This window comes from Chiroxiphia lanceolata, chromosome 1 (genome assembly GCF_009829145.1).
Source record: "Chiroxiphia lanceolata isolate bChiLan1 chromosome 1, bChiLan1.pri, whole genome shotgun sequence".
Lineage (NCBI taxonomy): Eukaryota > Metazoa > Chordata > Aves > Passeriformes > Pipridae > Chiroxiphia > Chiroxiphia lanceolata.
Genome location: NC_045637.1, coordinates 37,812,885 through 37,826,917, shown reverse-complemented (window position 1 = coordinate 37,826,917; position 14,033 = coordinate 37,812,885). Strand labels below are relative to the sequence as shown.

At 38.8% G+C, this 14,033-nt stretch overlaps 2 protein-coding genes across 18 annotated transcripts in view; one reads left to right on the top strand and one right to left on the bottom strand.

The window, feature by feature from the left end:
- CLVS1 (clavesin 1) overlaps positions 1-4,103 on the top strand; it is a 106,060-nt gene extending 101,957 nt beyond the window's left edge. For all 3 annotated transcript variants that reach the window (XM_032695517.1, XM_032695507.1, XM_032695512.1), the window contains one exon: positions 1,007-4,103. In XM_032695517.1, coding sequence (XP_032551408.1) covers positions 1,007-1,094 — 88 coding nt within the window. In that variant the 3' untranslated portion in view covers positions 1,095-4,103. The remainder of the gene's footprint in view (positions 1-1,006) is intronic.
- Positions 2,302-14,033, bottom strand: part of ASPH (aspartate beta-hydroxylase) — a 112,064-nt gene continuing 100,332 nt past the window's right edge. For 14 of the 15 annotated variants that reach the window (XM_032695381.1, XM_032695387.1, XM_032695396.1 and 11 more), the window contains 2 exons: positions 13,128-13,261; positions 2,302-6,625 (listed from right to left, as the gene is read on the bottom strand). In XM_032695381.1, coding sequence (XP_032551272.1) covers positions 6,475-6,625; positions 13,128-13,261 — 285 coding nt within the window. In that variant the 3' untranslated portion in view covers positions 2,302-6,474. The remainder of the gene's footprint in view (positions 6,626-13,127; positions 13,262-14,033) is intronic. The other variant, XM_032695495.1, reaches the window with a different exon arrangement.

The following is a 14,033-nucleotide window of genomic DNA, read 5'->3' as shown; positions in this document are numbered from 1 at the left end:
AATGACCGGGCTGGATGACTCTACCCCCACTTTTGAAAAAGATCCCTTTTTAAAAGTTCCCGAATCACACAGTGATTTTGTTCTAAAGCTCATTGTCCACTCCAAACTTGCTAAGAGGCAACTTCTAGCCCAAAGTAGAGAAAATGGAATATAACAAATCTCTGTAACAATAAACTCATCAGATCCTCCTTCAATAGGCAAGCAAACATTAGAGCACACAGACCTCAGCAAATGAAAGAGTCTTGAATTTTTCCACCATTTTAAGCCCATTCAGCTTTTGTCACTGCAAGAAATCATGATGTTCTACTTTCTCTAGTGTTTACTCATTTTTTTACATGTTGGAGTTTTTTGGTCCACTAATAACAACGATTCAGTTATGCTTCTCAACTTGAAGACAGAAATGAGTTTAAAATAGACTAGCCCTGAATAAAGTTCTCCTTCAAGGGTGTAGACAGGGAGAAAAACTGCAGGACTGGGCACACCAGAAGCTTCCTTATTGTTATATTAACTCTGGTTTCTTCATTGGTCTTGTGTAACTCATGGTAACCCTGCCCCTTAAACCCCTACATCATGTGATTTATCTACTTGTATTTCTTGAGATTTGCAACAAGCATGAGCTGAGACTCGCCCCTGCAAGCACTTGTGCAAATGACTGCTTTCCAGCAGTCAGCTTGTTTCACACAAGCAGTTTTGCCTAGGAAGACATCAAGCACCCACAGACCTCATGGTATTGCAGAGTCAGATCTTTAAGCTGGTGAGCACATTCAGCATTATTGATAGTAGGTAAGCATTAAATATTTTGAAAGCATTTGAGATTTCCAGTGAGTCACATCCCTGTTCGTATTTAAAGGAATGTTTCTCAAATTCCTTATGGTTTCCACAGAAAATAATTAAGAAGCCATAAAAATGAAAATGGACTAAAGCAAAGAAAGATCACAAAACAAAACCAGGAAGGTGAGTGCTTCTGCAGCAGTCCTTGCTAGCACATGTGTCTTCTTGCTTTCAGGTCCCAGTCCGTGGTGGAAGCTGGCACACTGAAACACGAAGACCCGGGGGAAAGCGAGAACACCCAACCACTGCTGGCTCTGGACTGAGGTTCCACATGCCCAACAGACACAGATCCATGAACAGACTTCCAGCATACCAGAGACCCACAGAGCACACCACACACAGACACATGCACACACACGTGTTTTGCTTGATGGCAAGTCCTTCATGTTTCCTGACCAAGTAACAACTGTCACCAGCCATCCATCCGTGCGGCCGACGCTGAACAAAAACTGAGAAATTTCTACTGACACAAGAATCTGTCCATATACAAAGAATTTATTTTTTTTTTGAGTTATGACATTAAAATATTGGAAATGGTGGAACTGCATTCTCTGTTTAAAGAAACCAGGGTATGTCAGTAGTTTTCCCGAAGACTTCATCAGGGATGCTCATTTTATAGAAGCTAAGGGGTTGAGTTTTAAAGAAAAGCATCTCAAATTTAAACTTTGCACTGTAATCAGTAAGTGTAATCTGCGTCAGAGGGCAGAATCATCATTTACACAGTATTTGAGTTTTACAGAAGGATTTTGCATTTAAAAAAATAAAAACAAAAAAACAAAAACAAAACAAAAAAAAACAAACAAACAAACAAACCAAAAAAACCAAAAAGCCAGTGCCAGCATAATGCCATTCAACATGATACTTTGTGACTGCCTCATCCATGCTGCTTATATAGGGGGGAGGTCACATTTCAGTATCTAGCAAAAATTTTTCTTAACTTTTGAAGCCCTCGTAAAACTGTCAGCTAAAGTGGAATGAGCTGTGTGGGCAGCAGACGCGCACAATTTGAAATGCAACTATTTAATTTTAATGTGTTTTTCCACAGGCAACTCAGGAGCCTATTAGATACGTGCGTGTGCATGGGTGTGCACATGTGGTGGTGGTGGGGTGCCAGGGAGACCCATTGGACACATTCACCAGTGATTAATGGTTCAATCCAGATTGTTTCATTCAGGTCACAACAACAAATGAAAGCTCTGCAGAGCCATTTACCCCCTTCCCTCCTGCAGTCAAGGAAAGGTGTAGCCAGAAGGGTATGCTGATTGCAGATACAGGCCATGGCTAAAATGGAAAAGGACAACTTATAATTAATTATTCAGTACCAGCTTCTGCTAGAAGGAAATGCTGAAGAATAGAAGAACTGAAATGCCAAAGATCAGTTTGTTATTTCTCTCTTTGCTCTAGCTGCAAAGAGTACCATCCCTTCATTGAAATGGAAACCGGATTAAAGAAATAAAAGAAAAATCATTATCGAATTGCATGTTCAGTGACTTTATTTCCTAAAACAGTTACAACCACTGTATACACCTTTATTCTTCAAATATATTGCCATATATTGGCAATTTACTAGAACAAGTGGTTGGCAACAACATATCAAAGGCAGCAGAGTAAACCATACATACAAAATGAGATGATAATAGGCACAAGGGTTTTTAATGTGCCCCTGGAACATTCATTGAATTCTTAAGTGTTACACTGAAGTGACAATATAGTTCAAGTGAACATGGTCAGCCCTAACAGATGGACTAACAAAATACTGCCTTTATCTACAACAACATTTTATGCCTGCACAGGGCAGAAGGGACATCCTGCCAGATCCTATCAACACACCTGGGATTTATGCACCAGTATTTGTACAGAATAACCTCATTCAGACTAACCTCCTCCTACAGCAACATGTTATTGGTACAAAGCCTGGCCTCCATGATAGAGAGTGAGTCTTTAAGGCAGTGGATGGTCCCAGCAAGGCAACACAGGAGTTAGAAAAAGAAGCAGAAGCTTGCAGCTTCCAGGAACATTAAACATAGAAGATGATTGAGCCCATTTATCTTTGGGATTTCTTCCATTCCCAATCCCCTGACATTACCACCTATCACAGGATGTCAAGTCCCAGTAGAAGGACATAGCTCCCTTCCCTTCCCTGGGCTCACGGACACTCAAAGGCATTTGGATTTGTCAAAGAGAACTTGCTTAAAGCAGAAAGCAAAAACTTAGACAAAAAAGACAGACATTGGCTAGTATACTGCAGCATTAAGGAAGAAATACTTTGGTTTGTGATTTTTCTCTGTTAATACAGAGAAAAACACCTAATCTCTGTTACCCCCACTGCCACTGAGTCCTTGTGATGATCTGTTACAATCACTGTTCAGTGAAGTGGGTCTTGGTTTTGTCCAAGAAGTGCAAATATCACTGAAATCCAGCCCTTGAAGATCAAACCTTGCAAAGGATTAGAATTATTTCTTTTCTTTAACTGTGGTATGAATAAATACATATGATGCCTTGTATATAACTGTATGAAGCTTGTATTTAACCGTAGGATCTTATAGAGACTGTGCAAAGAAGGTAATGACAGGCAGGATGGAACCCACCTCCTATCATCATGATGAGTATATACTGCCTTACAGACTACATTGCCCTTGTCAGCTATTTCCTTCTGTAAATAAACCTAACTAAAAAAAAAGTTAAATTGCAATGGATCTCCATTTAAAAAGCATTTCCATTCATTTCTTCTCTTGGCACTTCCAATGCTGAAAAGCTTTTTCAAGACAAAATATCAGTTGGCAAACAGGAATACCTAAAATAATATACCAGTTGTTCACTGCATAATTTCTGTAGTCTGCTATATGTATCTTCCCCATGTATATAGCTAATACAGTAACTGTACCTAACAAAACAACATGCTCTCAGCTTCCTGCCTTGTAGGCATGGAGTAGATTCACTTCAGTGTTGCAGGAGCTATTCATAGTACACCCTGTCTTATTAAAGGCACTTAAGATTTTTAAATGGCCAATGTATCACTACACAATCTAATGAACAGTGCTACTCCAGCACACACACGGTTTGGGTAGATTACTTTTATCTATTTGCCAATTTTATCTATTTGTCAATTGCAATTGGAAAAGATAAAGTATGAGCCTTCAAAAGAACAATGAAACAATATGAAGGATGGCATGGATTTTCATAAATAAAACTCCAAAATTTTACCTTTAGCATTTAATCTGAGCTATAGAAACTAAAATGCAATATCAATAAAAATATTCCTAAACCACCAATTTTTGTTTCAAAAGTTTTTGTTTCTTTCTTTACAAACTGTCTTTATTTAAGAGAATTACAAAATAGTTTATAATTTATACTGCTTGATCACTTCACAAAGATATAAAATACAGCCTCTGATTTAACAACTACCAGGAGATTTAAAAAACGTTTTTACTCTTTTATCCCTCACAATAATGAGTATCTTATTTCCACTTTTGCATAATTCTCCTAATGACCTCCAGAAGTATCTTTAAATTTTCTAAAGTGTGAAACTTATAAATCTTTTCATTTTTCATTATTATTAACTGAGAACTGTTACTTTCTTGTGCATTGTGTATAGTCTCAGGATTATTTTTGATATGGACAACACATTAAAACCTAATTATCTTAGCTGTCTAAAACTGACTCTTGATCAGAGAGGGTTTATCAGTTTACTATTCAAAAAGGAAATTAAAGTGCACACTTCCAGAAACTGGTTACACTAATTTATGGTGTAATCACCATGTGTTATATGGCATTACAAAATTTAATTACCTAGTAAAATACAAAATCTGAAGAGCATTCAGCTTATGGGAATGCAAAGCTCTTATCTGTAGTTTGCTTTAGCGAATGCAGCATTCAGGTCACAATATTTAAGTACCACGATGTAGTCTCTGCAGTAATAAACCACTGAGTATTACACAAATAAGATGACTGTTCAGTGTCCTTTGGACAACAAAGCCAAAGCTGTGGAGGTTAAGTAACTTCAGTGTCTCCTTGCTTAGTGTTTGTCTCTTACAGCCCTCAGAAGTGATGCCACTGCTCTGGATGAGTCCTGGGCATCCCAGCACAACTGTCCACACCCAGCTGGTGTTGCAAGTGAGTAGGTCACAGCCTGACATAAACATCACAGTGCAACCTCTGGTCTCTCTCTCCTGTTAGTGTTCTTAGAAGTTAATAGTGGAGGGTCCTGCACTCTCCATTTCCCATTAAACAGTACAGACCCAAAAGACTTGACAACTTAAACATCCAGCAAGTTCTCTTTCTTGAAAATAGGCCTTTTTACGATATAGTAAATTCCGTATGGCAAATACAGAGCATCCTGTAAACAGTACTGGGATCAGACTCATTCAGCATTATGTTCTACGTTTCAAAATAAGGAAAACACCATTAGGTCAATTAGAGGATCATTCTAGTACTCTGTAGGATGCTGGCAGCAGAAGTTAATACAAGTTAATAACCTGAAGCTCTTTGTCTGCTCTGCATTCTGGCAGGAAACCCAAGTTAGACCTTGTCCTTCTGCCCAAAGCACAAGAAATTCTTCATATATTTTTTTTCTGCTGAATGACAACTCAAGGGCAGCCAAGGAGGAGCCCCTGGAAAGAGGTGCCCCAGACCCTTGTTGAGTAGAAAAAGGATAGCACATCACAAGCTTTTCTAACGACAGGAAAAACAGCAGCTCACCAAATAATCCTATGAACTGTCAAGCACTTTACAATATGAGCCCACAAATGTCACATTTGCTCAACATTTTCCAAAATCACATTATCAAACTGAAAGTTGCCTGCTAACTAAGAGAACTATTTTGTTTTAGAAGAACAAAGCTTCACTAGGCAGCTGATTATGCAAGTTTCTATTTGCATTTCCAGGAAGGTAAAAGAAGGCCACACTTAGCAAAAATTAAATCTGTTCATACATAATGTTTTCCTTCTGCTGATAGCTAGAGACACACTTGTATATATAGTGTTGGGGTTTTTTTAAAAATAGTGGTTAATTAAAGAAGATTTGTTCATAATTAAGCTAGAAAAATACAATTACTCAGGTAGAAAAAGTACAAAACTCACATAATCCATTCACATTATCCACAGTGATAACATAGGGACATGTTCTAAGCCTAAAGCAGCTAACATTACAACTGCATACTGATTTTCAAAGTCAGTTGTGTGCATACGTTTGCAAATATCTTACATATTGCTTCCCAGATAAAAGCCTGGGAAGTATTTCCTAGATGTAGAATCATAAATCTTGTGCCTAAACATGGTCAAGCATATGACCGACTGACTGGTTCTGTACACATAATATAGGCATGGCAAAACCATCTGCACATTCCTCAGTTTGAAAATCCACACCTATTGCTTTTTGGCTGACAAAATTCGTATTTTCAAACTTGCAGCCAGAAAAACAATACACATCAGTGCTGTATCGGTATGAAACAAAACATGGCTTCTTTTTTTTAGTTTTTTCCTTTTTTTTTCTTTTTTTTTTTTAAACCAAGTCCTCTCTGATTGTAGAATGTCATCCTTTCTTATCCTTAAAATACTTGTATACTTCGTATGCTGGATAAATTAATCCCATTTGCATACTCCAAAGAGTTAAAGCTCCTCTGCGCCACATATCAGAAGGAACCCCTTAAATAGCAGGAAGGGTGCGTCTCTGTTGTGCTGTTAACTCAGGGTGCCACACATCCACAATGAATATCAGGCGATAATCTTCAGCATCCTGCCATACTTCATGTTCGAAAGAGTCATCAAAAATAAGAACTTTCCCTTCTTCCCAGGCTCTGCAACACAAAAAAGGAGATACTTTAGTGTAGTATTTGAAGGGTTGTGGAGCAGGCAAGCTATATATCAGCTCTGAAGATGCTCTTAGACATATGAGAAAGATTTAAACACCACAGATTGCACAGTCAAGATTTCACTATGTAATATAAAGAGATTGGAGTATCAAAGTTTTAATTGAAATAAACTACAGAAAGATTAGTCTTATGGACCTTCATATTACTGATCTTTTCCCCTCACTCTGCATAGTTATGCCCACAAACACATTTAGACATTTATGATATATGTTATTTATGTACTTTTAATGAATTGAGTCCATTAAACAGGGAGTGGGTATAAAAGTGGTGTAATAATGCACTTTTCTTCTTTTCTAATCAAATACATTAGTGATGTACAGAAGTGATGGAAGCTGAGGGAATGACCAGCAATATGGTCATATGGTTTGAAAAGAAATTACATTAAATCAATTTGCTTTTTCTAAAAATCAGAACGACAGAGTTAGACTCTCATCATGCTTAACATTTCTGGGATGTTAACAGTCTTGTGCCTTAGGTCCATTCAAAGCACTAAGTCTAAAGATTTCTCTTGAGAATAAGGTTGGAATGCCATACGGTACACTGGGTTGACTATACTGTTATAGCTGAACTGGAAGAATGAGATCCCATAACTCAAAGCCCTTCTGCTTGCCAAGTACTGGTTAGGCAGAACAGATCACTGAACAGATGTAAACACCCTAAGTGAGTGGTTATTACAGCAGCGAAGAGCCATATTTTAACAGTAGTACTTTTCCAAGATCAGTAGCTTTGTTAGGCACAAAATGGGATACCTGCAATTTACTCAAAGTGACTTGGTTTTGAGCACCTCCATTGTTCGAAAAATCAACAGGGACTTTGTATAAAGTGTTAATTGGTAGAAGAATCAGTACTTCTGTCAATTTTATGAAGCATGGAATCACAGAATAATTTAGGTCGGAAGAAACTTTGGAAGGGCATGTGGTCCAAGCCTTGGCTCATAGCAAGACTCACTGCAAAGTTAGATCCAACTTTGAGGTTAGATGGGATATTAAAAAATCCACTAGTGAAGAACCTGAGATATCTGCAACCACAGGCACTCTCCACCATCTCTTCCTGTGTTTCACCAATCTCACTGTGAAAACTTCCTTCTATCAAGATGGAATTTCCTTCACTGTCTGTAATTGTAGATACCCTTTCTAGATTTATAGTGAGGAGGTTAGAGCTTGTTTTGCTTAGGAACCCTTTCCTGCCTAGGAAGAAGCATCTTTCTCAAAGATGGTTGGATATTTTTTTCCTCCTTCATTCCAGAGGAAGCTTTCAAGCTCTCTCTCTGGGAAGAGAAGAGATAAACCCTCACAGATGTTATGAGTCTCTGTGTTTGGGGAGGGGGTGGGAGGAAGTAGCGATGATAAAAGCCAAGGAAAAAAAGGAGGGGTGTGCCTTTCTCAGGCCCAGTGTTCAAGCACTGTTAGGAATTTTCCCTTGTAAGTCTAGTGTTCTTGACTTCAGAATAAATTTTTCTGAAATCCTTCCACGGCCTGGCATTTTGGGGTACCTGTTATCTTCACACTGTCACTTGCATCCATTACCTCACATTCTACAACTGCACCTCTCTGAAAAGAGCCTGGCTCTGTCTTCTGCATAGTCACTCATTAGTAGTTGAAGACAGTAACTACACTCCTCTTTAGCCTTCTTGTTTTGAGACTCCAAACCAGTTTGTTCAGCTTCTCCAGTCTCCTAATCATCTTTTCATCCTCCACTGGACTCCCTCTAGTTTATCAATGACTTTTTTTGTACTGAAGAGTCCCATACTGGACACAGTACTCCAGAGGCAGTGTCTTGAGTAGAGAGGGGAAAAAATTGCATTCCTCAAACTGCTTCCTACAAACTTTATTATTAATACAGTCCAGTACACAGCTACTCTTCATCAAGCCAAAAGAAGTTTGTAAGTCATGTTCAACTCGGCCCCTAGGACCCTTAAGGCCTTTTCTGCTAAGCTGCTTTTCCATGCAGTCATCACCCAGCCTGTACAGTAACAAGGTGTTGATCTCTTATCAGCTGCAGGGCTTTGTATTTGCCTTTGTTGAACTTAATCAAGTTTCAGCTGGTGTGCTTCTCCAGCCTGCTGAGACCTGGATTCATAATTTTGAAGTTTAACACCTGATTATATCCCTTCAGGTGAGACTGGATGAAAACCAGTCAAGTTAACAATGGTCGAAGCTTTCCTTCCTAAAGCCACTCTACAATGAACACTCTACATAATCAAGTGTTTTAACAGAATTCCTTAGTAGCTGAAGCAGTTCAAGAGAATGGATGCCCTAAAGGGAGTTAAGCACTATGGACAGTAACAATGGTAAAGAAACAAAAGCCTTGCCATCAAAGATGGAAATGCACTGCTTAAGCTCATTCAGCTGTGTCCATTCACAGAGAAAACAACTTCTTTCAAAACCAGGGTGAAAAATAAATTCATCTCCGTATTTTTTAATTTTTAATTCAACAAAAGCAAACAAAATGTATGGAGTTGTGCTGTAATGTTCTGAAGAGAAATGGAAATTGAAATTGGATAATTTCAACTGAAATGATCATCTAAACATAATTTAAGCAAGAAACCAGAAAGCCTAAGATAGTAAAAAAATTCACACTGACTTGCACACAGACATCAGCCTTGAAGGCCCAGATAACCAGCCTTTTGCAGGTTTCAGCTATGTGCATCATGTGGGGGTTTTTTTGCTCTCACATTAGTTATTTGGCAACAAAAATGTTCTATGTCATATAGACCCTGAGTTGCTGCTACTGCAATAAAGTTACATTGGTCTTATTCAAGTCAATGGGACTCAATCACTTGCAGTGCTATAATGTGGTAAAAAAATTCAAGCAGACTTTGGGTTGTCTTTTTGTTTTGCTTTGGTATTTTTTGTTTGGTTTTTGGTGGGGTTTTTTTGTTTGTTTTTTTCGTTTGTTTTTTTTTTTTTAGGGGGTTGTTTAGGGGTTTTTTTTTTAGGGAAGTTTTTGGGGGGGGGTTGGTGGAGGTGTTTTGGGTAGAGGTTGGGGGATTCGGTTTTGTTTTTGTTTGGAGCAATTGAATTTTGGTGTTGTTTTTGTCGTTGAGGCAAATAGTTGGGTTTTCAGTTGGTTTGGGTTTTTTTTGTTTGGTTCGGTTTTTTATTATTATTGTTTGCTGGGTTTTTGATTTGTTTTGGTTTGTTTGTTGTTTTCCTTTTTCCTGAAATTTTCTTTTTGTTTCTGTTCTTTTAAAGTAAAGCGAGCCTGAAAAAAACTGATCTAAATAGCCTGAAAGTGCAGCTCAGTTAAGGACAATAAAAACTCCAGGCATCCAGATGAAGTAGCTTCAGAGGTTAAAACCTAGGATCTGTCATTTGCATCATAATGGGATGGTCTGTTTTGCACAACAAAAGAAAAGTCATAAAGTTGACAGAACTATTAGCCCCTTTTGAAAAGGCTACAAACCCGACCATTAGCATGCAAATAAATACTTTCTAGAGGCCTGATGGTGTGAGAACCACTTCACAGTGGTAACATAGCGACCATACTCTTCTGCTCTGGTGCTGAGCTACTTTGGGGTAGTTTCCGTATCATCTTCACAGCTGTTAAAGGTGAGATCTCGGACTGGCTTCTGCATAAGGCTGTAACTCTGTACCCTCACGTCAAAATAAGATTGCGTTGCCTGACAGTGATGTTTGATTATAATAACTAGATATTATTTACCTACCATTTTTGTGCATTGTACCCTAAGTTTTACAGAGCTGGGACTTCAAAATGGCCCAACAACCTAAAATAACCACAGCTGTACTGAACAAGAAACAGAGAATCAGGGAATAGTTTAGGCTGAAAGGAAGCTTTAAAGGCCATGTAGTCCACCACCCTGCAATGAGCAGGGACATCTTCAATTCAGTCAAGTTGCTCAGAGCCCACTCCAGGCTTCAGCTTGAATGTTTCCAAGGATGGAGCATCTCTGTGAGCAATCTGTTCCAGTGTCTCACCATCCTCTCTATAAAAATCTTCTTCCTTATATCTAATCTAAATCGACCCTCTTTTAATTTAAAACCATTACTCCTTGTTCTTTTGCAACCTATCTGATAAAGACTGTCCTCATCTTTCTTATAAGCCCCATTAAATACTGATAGGCTGCAATGAGGTCTCCCTGGAGCCTTCTCTTCTCCAAGCTGAACAGCTCCAGATGTCTCAGCTTTTCCTCATAGCAGAGGTGTTCTATCCCTCCAATCAGCTTCATGACCCTCAACCACAAGGTATACCAACTCCTAACAGCTGCAAAAAAAACTCTTCTACAAGTGAAGGAGTAAAATACAGTACCAGACACCGTTGAGTTGCCTGTCCATCAAAGGATGAGCTGCATGGTTACTTTGCCCTTGTACACAACCAGACTGTGTGGCACTGAGGTAACCAAGCACAAACCTGTCATTCTGTTTGCTCTCTCATACACACAGCACTGGCAGAGAAGATCAGAAAAGGCAGATCTTCTATTGGAAGCCACTACTTTACCACTGCTCTGAACCACCAGGAGGAGAGGAATGGAAATTGCTCAAGGTTGGTCTTCTCCTGGCACCATTATTTTTGACAGTAGTCCACCCACCTCTCTTTCATGGGGAAGGGATGTATAAAAACCCTTTCAGTGACAGCAGCAGGCACACTTCGAACGCTTCCAGGAAAAATCTTGTCTTTTATTCTGAATGTATAGCTTTTACCAGAAGCAACTGACATTAACGTGTTCTAGCATAGGCTGTAGTCAACTCTTGAATGTTTCACATTTCAAATGAGTGCATAAGACAGAGCCAGGTTCAGGAACCTGGATGCTGACGTGCTCTGAGCTCTGTCTGCAGCAACAGGCATTCTTCCACTCTTGACTTTGAGGGAGTGTTGCTACCAAGGAGGTAGTTAAGTTTGTTCTCCACAGGACTATCCCTTCTGTTCAGGTTAAGACAAAGAAGCCAACCTCAATACTGAGTCGTGAGGTGTGGATACCTGCTCTCTTGGAAGCAGACTAAATGCCTGCTTTCTTCACACCAGCTACCAGACAGCCACCAAATGGTAATGCTATTCAGTCACCACCAACCTGAATTCACAACAATGTCCTAAAGTGAAAAGACTCCACACCTCCACATTAGTCCTCTAAGCCCATTAGCTAACTCTCCCCCCAGCCAGCTTATTTTGGATATTGGACTGGAATGATGGAAACAAATGTCCATCACAACCTAGATAAAGGTAGTGTAGATTGTAACACTGACTATGACAAATAATTAAATAAGCTGTATGTTGGCAAGAGTATATAGTAACAACACTTTTGGTTATTAAAAGCTGGATACTTCTAACCTCAAAATTTCTAAAGATTTCTTGTAGTTGTTTTCAAATGTTATGCAAAAAGAATTCTTTGCTATGTACTGCAGTCACGCAGATAAGAGTGGCATTTCATTTTTCAATATCACATTAATCTGTACATTACTACCACAGAAAGAGTTCAAAATTAATGTTTGTTGCACTCAGATGCAGCAAAGACAAGAATATTTCAAAATATACATATAGATATTAAACATTATGAGAATTTCACCTAAGTCTCAGCAAATTGAGTCTGTAAACAAAAAGTAATATAGTTAATACTATATTTTCTGTCTGTGTTTAATAATATAATGCAATTATAAAATTTTCTCATATTTCTCAGAGGAGTATATGATTGCAAAAGTATCAGCTGTTGCATTTTATTTTGGTTTTTGGACCAAACAGAGATAAAACTGGTCTTAAGTCAGTATAATTTTTCCCTAAGGGGTAAGAAATTTTACTTAAAATGCACTTTAAAAAAATCTCCACCTGTGTAACTCACTGGGCCAAACACTTCATAGATGTCTTCATCCTGAAATCAACTGGAATAATTTTAACTGAATTCTAACAAATAATACCAGCTTAAAAGGAAGCTTTTGTCAGATATACCAGAGTATTCTGTCACAGTGGTGAAAATGCAGGTCTAGCTTAGTCTTAGCTTCTGTGAAGAGGCAATGAAGTCTCCCCAAAATCAAAATAAATAGAGAAACTCTGTTGGCAGCGATATTAGACTGGCATTGTAAAAGTAAACACAGAGACCCCACTGACAAAACTCACTGTTATTTCCATGCCATAGCAGAGAAGAGCAAGTTTGTCTCCAAAGGTTCTCCTGGCATTGTTTGAGAACTGATATTTATATGTTTGTACCAAGCATTAGGGTATAAACCGCCTGTTTAATGAAATATATTACACCTCCTGATCAATAAAACACCCCTTTATTTTTTTAAATTACCTGCTGTTCCATCCCCTTTTCAGTCTTAAGGAAAGTGGAAAAAAACCACAATGAGAAACCAACAACAAAAAACCAAACAACAAACAAACAAACAAAAAATTAAAAAACCCAACCAAACAAACAAAAAAAAAAACAACAACAAAAAAACCAAACCAAACAAAAAAACCCAAAGGCCCCCACCCATACCTGTTCTCTTGGGCACACCGTATTCTGCAGCCTTCCTTAGGTATCACCAAGCCCAAATGCATCCTCAGCCGACAATTTGTGGGCCCTGTGTGGGGCCAGACATGAGTCCCGGGGTGCATGATAGAATATTTGATCTGTAAGAAGAGAAAGGTAGATTTTCAAGACACTCCACTTCACAGTCATGCTGCTGGGAGTTCAGGATTTCATTTTGTCTCATCCTCGATGATAGGTGAAAAGTGTAATGTAACCTTTTGTTAGAATCTCAGCAACAACTGCTCTTTCTCGTGCCCTAAAGGCATTCAATACTACAAAAAACACGTCTTATGGGACGTGTGTGCATCCAGGAGCATGTTTGTATGTAATAGTACATAATTGTATTTTACTTAAAATAACCAGTAGTCATATTTCAAGTTGAAAATAATTATCTTCTATCTACAGTCAGAAAGACTTACAGACACTCGTCTTTTAGAAGGATGGACAAAAGGAGACAGAAGGCTTGTGTTTATCAGACTGGCCAGCCCCTCTCAGATGATGTCTGTGAAGGTCACTGTCAGCCTGGACTGGAGCAACTGTGAGACCGTGGAGTTCAAGACCATGAGATGATGGAGAAACATACAAAGCAGAATTATTATTTGGAGCTTCATGAAAACAGAGATTATTCAGGGATCTCCTGGGAAAAACCCCATGAGAGAAGAGGGGTCTAGGACAGCTGATAAGTAGTACCTTGTCCAAACTCAAGAATCCCCATTTGCAGGGAGCATGGCAACCCAGATAAAATTGAAACACAAAAAGGAGTCATACAAGAGATGGAAGCAGAGTCAGGTCACCCAGGAAGACTGTAGAGACACTCTCTGCACGTGCAGGGATGAGGTTAGGAAAGTCAAAGGTCTCCTGGTGCTGAATCTG